Source organism: Phoxinus phoxinus, assembly GCF_949152265.1.
Source record: "Phoxinus phoxinus genome assembly, chromosome: 12".
Lineage (NCBI taxonomy): Eukaryota > Metazoa > Chordata > Actinopteri > Cypriniformes > Leuciscidae > Phoxinus > Phoxinus phoxinus.
In genome coordinates, this window is record NC_136887.1 from 30,552,783 (window position 1) to 30,562,938 (window position 10,156).

At 37.2% G+C, this 10,156-nt stretch overlaps 1 protein-coding gene across 2 annotated transcripts; it reads left to right on the forward strand.

Annotated features, from left to right (window-relative positions):
* Positions 1-3: 3 nt before the first annotated feature.
* Positions 4-10,108, forward strand: hars (histidyl-tRNA synthetase). Of its 2 annotated transcripts, XM_079630350.1 has the most exons (14): positions 25-179; positions 829-1,123; positions 2,648-2,737; positions 2,832-2,951; positions 3,036-3,131; positions 3,658-3,783; positions 5,317-5,424; positions 5,534-5,632; positions 6,048-6,141; positions 6,240-6,367; positions 8,150-8,422; positions 9,137-9,253; positions 9,341-9,487; positions 9,967-10,108. In XM_079630350.1, the coding sequence occupies exons 2-14, from the start codon at positions 1,013-1,015 to the stop codon at positions 10,018-10,020; spliced, it is 1,563 nt and encodes a 520-aa protein (XP_079486476.1). In that variant the 5' UTR covers positions 25-179; positions 829-1,012; the 3' UTR covers positions 10,021-10,108. The 2 variants fall into 2 exon arrangements, with proteins under 2 accessions (XP_079486477.1, XP_079486476.1); XM_079630351.1 differs by lacking the exon at positions 829-1,123 and having other exon boundaries at positions 4-179.
* Positions 10,109-10,156: the final 48 nt, after the last annotated feature.

The window sequence follows — 10,156 nt, forward strand, 5'->3', positions numbered from 1 at the left end:
TGAGGAAATGCAGTGACGTTTAATCTGTGCGCCCGCAGTAGTAGCTGCAGTTCAGTCGCTGGTTCATCAGATCGGCTCTCTGGAGCACCATGGCCGATAAAGCGCAGGTACAGGAGGCGATTAAAACACAAGGAGAGGTCGTCAGGAAACTGAAATCAGAGAAAGCCAGCAAAGAACAGGTTAGTCTGAGCTCTGAAGCGTTCTTTAAAGCTTAATGAAGGAACACATGGTGTGACAAATAGCTGCCTGCTTTATCTTTCATATGAGAAAACTGGAGATCATAAATGTTTTGGTCCGATCTGCATGGCAGGTTATGAGCTGGTTTAGGAGATGGAATTGCTTCAATATCATTATTCAAGATTTAATGAATGGTATTCTATATTAGACATGCGGCATGATGCTAACGGTTAGCCCGCTGATGCAATCTGTCAGCCATGGTGGACATCACATCAATACTGTTTATAGATGGATAAATAAATCTGTGTTGATCAGTAGATATTTCGAAATACATTTATTTTTAGAAATTGCTTGGTTGAGAATGAAAATGTGAAGGCATTGGGCTTCCAGTGACATTAATCACCTGATCTCTAATTGAGAAGTGAGACTGGATGTCGATAGTCCCTTTAAATATGGCTAATGTTTGTAGTATAGTGTGTATGTGAGGGATTGACATTTCAAGGGGTGATAGAAAACCCCTAATGTGGTTTATGTGCTCAACTAAGAGGTGTGGCGTGATTCTAACTCAGTGTGGGATGCTGGTGGATTTTGACTGCCTCCTCTCATGTTTTGCTTCCTCGCTGCTGTGATGCCTCTCTTACTGGCCCCTAGTGACAGGGTTGCTCACCACTTTTCTCCTGTTCTTCCTGCTTGTTGCCACGGATACCACCATCATCATCATCATCACCGCACACCTGGAACATCCCTGCTGTTTGTGGGATTGGACGATTCACCTGTGGATGCTTTTGGACCGTATGGTATTGTGACTGGCGTGTGTGTGTGTTTGGACTGCGTAATGAACGCTCTGGGGCTGGTCTCCATGCGCCTGTGTGCTGGACTCATGGGCCGTCGGTCTGCTGTGCTGCTGCCATCTCTGCGTTTCTCCTCTGGAATGACTTTATCACAGGTGCCTTTTTATTTCAGTCACAATCCAGTCACTGCTCATCTTATGTCTTTTAGCTTTACATGCCATCTGTCATTTGTTTACATCTTGTTTCCAATCCAAAAACATACAGAATTAATTGAAGGCTGAGAAAATAACTGTTCACATTTCACTTCAAATCGAAAATATATATTTATAAAGGGATAGTTAACCCAAAAATGAAAATTGTCATAATTTACTCTCCTTCGGGTCGTTCCAAACCTGTAAGACTTTCGTTCATCTTTGGAACAAAAATGAAGCTATTTTAATCTTAAATCTTTCTGTCCCTTCATTGACAGCTACAAAACTACCACTTTGACGCTTCAAAAAGTTAATTAAGAGATCATAAAACTAATCCATATGAATTTAGTGGTTTAGTCCAAATTTTCTGAAGAGACTCGATCGCTTTATATGATGAACAGATTGAATTAAGGGCTTGTATTACCATGCATTGCTGTCTAAAGTAGGCTTTTGTCTAGCGAACACATTAAAATGTACAAATTCACATCATTTCATATTTACATGCAATGCAGGGATTCCCCAACTTGTCAGCTGAACTTCTTTGACCAAATATATTTACTTGAAGTAAGCCCTTAGATTTTTAATAAGTTAGGTCAATAACAAAATTAAGTCTATAATAATAAAAAAAATAAGTTTACGATTCTGTGATGTTGATTAAAGGTGCATTGTGTGATATTTAGGAGGATCTGTTGACAGAAATGCAATAGCATATACATAACTATGTTTTCAGTGGTGTATAAAGACCTTACTTAACGAAAAGTTATGTTTTTATTACCTTAGAATGAGCCATTTCTATCTACATACCACATCCACTATCCACACATAAACCAAGATATTTTAAAATTATTTTATTTTTATGATTTATTTACTTGATACTGATAGCTTTTCATTAAACTCACAAACCCCTGTCAGGGAAACCCTGACGTAATGTCATATCATATTTAATGCACTTCATGTTGTTGATAAAGGATGGAATACATTTTCTTTCTCTTAGTATTTTTATATTAATATGGTGTATTAAGATTATCCTGTTCAAATCAATGTGATAGATGAGTTAGGCTAAAAATCTGAAAGTAGTCAGATTATATTACATTAAATGTGTAATGTCATGGATTATGTTACTAACCACAATTTTTGTCAAGCAATTTGGATTAGCAAGTAATCTAGCCAGCACTGGTGTAAGAGACTTCTTTAAACATAAACATCTTAGAGCCCCCAAACTTTTGAATGCTATACAACGTATTTGATCATTTTCTTTTACCCCTCTCCATCTTGTTTGGATAAAATACATTTTTTTTTTAAATTAAAACCAGCATAATTGTAATCCAGTACGTACAACAAATACTACCATGATGTAATTTTTTTGTTAAAAAAAAATCATGGGCTTCTTTTGATTTTGGGGTGAAATATGATCTTTATTTTCTTGATAAGTTTCATGTTTGTGCGTGTTGATTATACTGAAGGTAAGACACTGCTGTTTGTTCTCAGATTGATGAAGAGGTGGCCAAACTGTTGCAGCTCAAAGCTCAGCTGGGAGGAGATGAGGGAAAACATGCATTTGTTCTCAAAACAGCCAAGGTAGGTATAACACTGTTTGTGAGATTTTAGACACGCGGGTTTGTTTAAAGTGAGCTATTCTGTACTGAGCTGATCTGTTCTTTCCTCTCTGTAGGGGACCAGGGACTATAACCCCAAGCAGATGGCTATAAGAGAAAAGGTTTTCAACATCATCATCAGCTGCTTTAAACGCCATGGTGCTGAAACCATCGACACCCCCGTCTTTGAGCTGAAGGTCTCTTGAACGGTTACACATCAGTTTGTGCGTCACATAAGTGCATTAACTCACTGTAATGACCATGTACTTGCGTTTCTGTAGGAGACCTTGACGGGGAAGTACGGAGAAGACTCTAAACTCATTTACGATCTGAAGGACCAGGGAGGAGAACTTCTGTCCCTGAGATATGACCTCACTGTATCCACAAGACATTTTTATTGATCTTATGTTGAATCTTTTTGCAGATGCACAGCTGTTGGGGAAAGTCGGATTGATTTGCATCTGTTAGGTTGTTTGATTTAAACCTAAATTACCATTTTTTTGTGTGTCAATGTGAGAAATTGGTAACAGTTTTAATTGCATTAACAAACATGAATTAACAATGAACAATGTTTTTACTGCATTAACCTTTCTAACTGTTAGTTAATACAAAAATTGAAAGTTGTAACATCGTCTAGTGTTTATATATTTTAATAATTCTAGATACTAATATCTTATGTTTATTTAAAATAATGAATTCATAATTTGACATTTAATGCTGATTGGTGTATATTGCTGTAAAAGCCATCTTGGATTGCTAAAATAAATAAGATATGGTCACTGGTTGCATGAATGGCTGTAGCATATCATGCAAATGTCTGTGTACACAATCTCATCTCCATAACATTTTTTGAAGATTCAACAGTGCTGTCTGTAGTTGGCTCCTTGACTTTGTCCTCCTCAGGTCCCGTTTGCCCGCTATCTCGCAATGCACAAAATCACCAACATCAAGCGCTACCACATCGCTAAAGTGTACCGTAGAGACAACCCAGCCATGACCCGGGGCCGATATAGGGAGTTCTACCAGTGTGTGAGTACCTCGCTCTGGATTCTGAGACCAGTGTGAACACCTGCGCTTTCTGTTTGTTTAAAGAGAACCTATTATGCTATTTTATACAGGTTTACATGCATCCAAGGTCAAAAAACACTTTTCTCATAATATGCATTGCACATCACCTCATTTCTCAGTGTTTGAAAATGGTTGGATAAAGGACCATGAGCCTCTGAGAGCCTCCTTTGCTCTGATTGGTCAATGGCTTATTCTGTTGTGATTGGTCTACTGCTTACAGTGTGTGTGGAAACGAAACGCCATTACCATATATTAATTGATTTTAATGGAAGTGTTCAAATGGAAGTGCATGCTTAAAGTGCAGAAAACTGCATCTTCTCAACATGTCCACAGCATCAACCAAACTCTTCCAGTCTCCGCTACAATACAGTGTTTTAGGGGCAAATTAGATTGGGCAGTTATTGGCACAAAGTTGTTATTGGGAAGCCAATGAAGACCACAGGCTGGCATAATGCTAACTAGTTACAAACCTTCATTGGTTCGTTCAGGAAGTAAGACTGTAATTAATTATTATAATTTTTTCCTATATATATCGATAAAAAACTATTGCGAAATGAAATGACGGTGTTTCCATTAACCGATGTTATGCGATTAAAACATCATTTTTTTCCTCTCGCTATAAGTCATTCCAAAAATCATGGCAACGGATGTCGGTAGGTTTATATATATCACAGCCACTGCACTAGACATTATTATTATTATTAGGGGAAGACAGAGACGTAGGTATATTATTTTTAGCCAAGCATTAATGGCAAGGAAAGACCCTTATACTGTGAGCGGCAGATATGAGGTGTTTCTCACTCACTTCTGCTCCGAGGTCTTGATTGTGGCATTTCTTTGAGGTTTAGAATCCAGTATTCCTGTAATTCTTTTGTCTTTTATGAATTTAATAAACAACTCTGTCTCGTATTCTGTCAAACACACCACGCCTTCTAAGTCAGGTGACTATGCGCAAAAACTGTTTCCATTGCAGTTATGCGAAATATTTATTTTTCGAATTGCCTGAAAAACCACCTCATGCGAGCGCAAAAACTTGTTTGCGATAAATGGGAGGTTTTACGAAATTGACGTGTTTCCATTGACCGTATTTTCAATTCGCAATTTGAAGGATAATGGAAACGCGGCTACTGACGACGGGCAGTTCAGAATCTTTTTTATTTTGGGAGACAATAACTTTTATTATGCATTTTGATACAATAACTTTTACATTCATAAACTGACTAATTCTACACTACATGAAAGGTAATATCCAAAAAAAGCATAATGGGGGCACTTTTTAACATTTTATTTTTAATTTCTCAAAAGGCTGTACGTGAGATATAAGGGAAAAATGTTTTGCACAGGGATGCAGGTTTGAATCTTGAGGCAAAACGCCCCCTAATAAAATCAGTTACTAATATAATTTATTATTATCTTTATCATTATTACTAGTAGTATTAGTAGTGTTTTTTTATAATTCTAAATATAAATAATTCTGGTTCTCTGTGGCTCCAGGATTTCGATATTGCAGGTCAGTACGACGCCATGATCCCTGATGCAGAGTGTCTGAAAATTGTCTACGAGATCCTGAGCGAATTAGATCTTGGAGAATTTCGTATAAAGGTTAGTTGCTGGTCAGCATTGCGAAAGTTTTTGTGCTCATTAGAGTCTTTGTAGAAGCTCTTGTATATTTCTCCGTTTGAGATGACTAGTCACTGTTGTGGTGCTTCAGGTGAATGACCGACGCATTCTAGACGGAATGTTTGCCGTGTGCGGTGTTCCGGACGAGAAGTTCCGCACAATCTGCTCCACAGTGGACAAACTGGACAAGGTGAGAGATCCAAAGACAAGAGAATGCTTGAATATTATTAATCTTATGAAATGTGTGGAGGTGGATTTTGACAGATTTCACAAATCAATTCGATTCCAGTTCACAAGCTTAATTAAACTTTTGATTCGATTTAATCTTGATTAATTTGTATATAAATCAGGTACATGTAAAAAAAAAATTCTTGAGAAAAACAAATGTAGCAAAGGACAAATCTTATTGCAATTATTGGATTTGGAGGTGTGCTACAAATGTTTAGTATTTTATTATTCACACATCAACAGAAAATGGACTTTTGGTTTTGCTATTTAAGAATCTATATTGGTTCATCAAACTGAAGATCGATTCAAATCAATTCATCTGTACTGTCAACCCAGCCCTAATTGAAGGTTTCACATGCCGACTGTTGTGTTTGTAGATGGCCTGGGAGGATGTAAAAAAGGAGATGGTAAATGAGAAAGGTCTTTCAGAGGAAATTGCCGATCGGATCGGGGAGTATGTCAGCATGCAGGGTAAGTAACATTCATCGCACCATCTTTTCACAATCACTTTCTGACCAGATATGTTACTTGGCGTGTTTTCTACATCCACTCACATCTTTGACCTTTAGGTGGGAAGGATCTGGCTGAGCGACTGCTTCAGGACCCCAAACTGTCCCAGAGCAAACAGGCCTGCGCTGGCCTCACGGATATGAAGCAGCTCTTCAGTTACCTGGAGCTCTTCCAGGTCACAGACAAGGTGAGGTCAGAGGTCAAGAACGCTTCAAAAGAAAAGTCAGTTATTTTCTATTGTCCTTAATACTGAACAAAAAGTGGCTTGTACCCATTGATCTATATAAATGACTGGATTGCAGCAGGCGGTAAAGCCACATTGGTATTCCCGACAGCATCATACACGAAAACCTTGAGCTAAAATCAGTGTCAGTGGGACAGGATTCGTTTTTTGGATACATGTATGCAAATTAATTGTTACTTCAGACGTTATCTGTAATGTTTATGGTCTTTTCGGGCCGGATATAAGTGATAAATACCCTGCGTCTGAAATCGCTTATGTTTACAAAACTTTGCAACTGTTTAAAAAAAAAAAAGTATGTTTTATATAGTATGAATATGGGTAGTGTGGATGAAAATCGGACGTACTACATCCATGGCGAATGTTGTTACTGTCATGTGACCTACCAGTGTCAGTCGAGTCGCTTCACTGCCATTCACAAACCCTCTCTCGTGGCCTCATGGGATAGTATAGTGTTCATTCAATGCGCACTTCAGAATCTCAGTGGGAGTATTAGGTCATCTGGGTACTTTTCACCTACTGTTTAAAAAAAAAAAATACTATGTACTCTTTTGGCGTACTGTTTTCCGTATACTATATAGAAGGAAACTATTCGATTTTGGACCTAGATATAGACATTGTGTCTTCTGCAGACTGCCGACACGCGTAACTGACCGAACTCAAAATAGATTTCTTTATCTACGTAATTATGCAGAAAATATTAAGCATGAACAGATATCTGGGATCATTAGCAGAAATTGATTTGAATATACAATAAATATTACAATACATACAAGCCCCTATTATTATATTGCATATATAGCATGCATCACCTTGCTCAGAGCGACAGTATAAATGCTTGGAAATAAAGCTTGATGTTTTTAAATCCATACACAGTCAGCTTCATTTCTCTGAATAAGTTGTGAAGCGTGTATATTATTTCCTGATGTCTTTTTGTTGACCAACATCCACTTCAGGCTCTTGGAGATCGTCTGATATTCGCCACTGTAATGAAGATGAACGTAACTTTTAATAAGCAGGGGAAATTCCCAACTTTAAACAGATAACCATTTAAATGTTTAGGTCGTTTGCATTGTAAGAATGTATAGGCAGACTAACGCTGACTCGTAAGGTAATGTTTTCTCATTAAAATTTGATGATTTCCTATTAATTCTGAATACACAAGCGGTGGCTTCAGTTTTTATGATGTCATTAGCAATCCAGTCATTTATATAGATCCGGGGTTGTACCACAAGAGTGTGAAGACCAGTATTGAAAATGCTTCTACTTTGTGTATTTTCTAATTTAATGCCATCAATCGATAGAATTTAAATTACATTTATCTTTTCTTATTTATATTTGCATTAAATTGCATTAATGTTTGCCAAGAAAATTGATAATTTGCCAATATTGGTGACAAAAATCCCAGCCAATCAGTGTAATGACAAAATTCCAACAGGTTAGAACAAGAAACTTGGATTAACTTGAAAGCAATACTGTATCACGTCACAGCGGATTAATTTTTTTATGCTCCACATGCATTTTTCTTATATTTTATGACCCACTAGATAATAAATACACACCCTATAAAATTTATAACAGGGATTTTTCGTTTCAGTAAATTCAGTTATAATTTCATGTTCATTATTGCTTTTTCCCACACCCGTTCGCCGGCTGCATCTGTGGTCCTGTTCTTTTCGTTTGCCCCCATTAATTTTTAAATCTCTCTCTCTCTCTCTTTCTCTCTAGGTGGTGTTTGATCTGAGTCTAGCGCGAGGACTGGACTATTACACCGGTGTGATTTATGAAGCAGTGCTATCCCAGACCGTCCCAGCACCAGTGTCTACACCCACAGAGCAGAACGGGGCGGATGAGGCGGGTGTAAGCGTTGGCAGCGTGGCCGGCGGGGGGCGATACGACGGTCTGGTTGGCATGTTTGACCCCAAGGGTAGAAAAGTGCCCTGCGTGGGCGTCAGCATGGGGATTGAGAGGATCTTTTCCATCCTGGAGACGAAGGCCGAGGTGAGTAAGAGGGGCAGGTTTGAGGCGTATAAAGACACAGAAAAAAAGATGGGAGTTTATTCATAACTAAAGTCTGATTTGGATACGTGTTCTACAATAGTGTTTTAAGAGTACAGTTAAATGTAACATGAAATTACATTTGCAACACATTCACCTTCTGTGTGGATTTCTGAGTGTTCTTCTAAAATTGGGAAAAACATTAATGGTAAATCTATTTTAAAAATTATATTTCATGCCATTTAAAAAATATATTATTATTTAAGTATATTTATAAAATGGTACCAATGTGTTTTATTATGAAATGTATTTAAAATGGGAAGATTGATTCATGTTAAATATTTATCTGGTCTGTTTTTAATAATTTAATGCTATTTACACTATTTATTTGAATTAATAAATAATTTTAGTAAATTTTTAGAATGGTGCCCCGGTTTTATTATTAAAGGTTTATATAGTCTAAGATTGATTTATTTTAAATATTTATTTTATGTACACTAGTTTTAAACATTTAGAACGGTTCCACTGTTTTATTATGAGAGGCATTTTCAACCTAAAATTTGGGAAGATTCATAGTCTATTTTCAATATTAATTTAAATTTTTTTATCTATTTATTATTTGTATCAATCATTTGAGTATATTTTTAGAAGAGTGCCACTGTGTTTTAATATGAAAGGTATTTAAATACAAATCTGGAATATTCCCATCTCCTCCAGTTATCTTCAGAGAAGGTGCGCACCACTGAAACTCAAGTGCTCGTGGCTTCAGCGCAGAAGAACCTTCTAGAAGAGCGGCTCAAACTGACCACAGAGCTTTGGAACGCTGGAATCAAGGTCTGGATATGCTTGGATATCATATCAAAGAAACAAATTAGTTAAGTTGTATTGTGGCTCTCTGACTCCGTGTAATATGTGCTGCAGGCTGAAGTTTTATATAAGAAAAACCCAAAGCTGTTGAGCCAACTGCAGCACTGTGAGGAAACCGGGATTCCACTGGTGGCTATTTTAGGAGAGCAGGAACTTAAAGACGGAGTCGTCAAACTGCGCAACGTGGCCAGCCGAGAAGAGGTGAGATTTGACATCTCTATAGATCTGGGATTTCTTATGATCTCTAATGTGTATGTCATTTATATACAATGCCATTTACAAAACATTTAACTAACTGATTATTAGGGCTGCCCCCATTAAGGCAAGCCATTAGTTGACTAATCACAAGCTTATAGAAATTTGAATGTGCCTATAGACAGAAATCCACCATTCATACGGATTACATTATCAGAGTGTTTTTTTTTTTGTTTTTTTTGTGGTTCGTCTAAAAGTGGACATTTCAAACTTTGTGTAGATATATTTCTCATGTTTGTGAGGTAAGTAGCCTATATGCTGAGTTCAGTTATAGAATAATTTTATGCATTATTCCACACTAAAACAGACGGTTTGTCTCATATTGCACGTTTAATCCAGTTTTCCTTATAACTTTCAACAGTCCGATCCAATAACGAGTCAAGATTTTTTTTTTAATCACAAATTTTTTGTCTGGTTTTCTGCAGGTGGATGTGCCCAGAGCGGATCTGGTGGATGAAGTCAAGAAACGGACCTTGTAATCTTAAAAAAAAAAATCTTAAAAACAGTCACCATATAGACGGAGTAGAACGGTGGACCCATTTACCACATGCCAGTTCCAGTTCTGCCAGTTGAACATGTACATTAACGAGGAAACATTGAACTCATTGCCTGCTC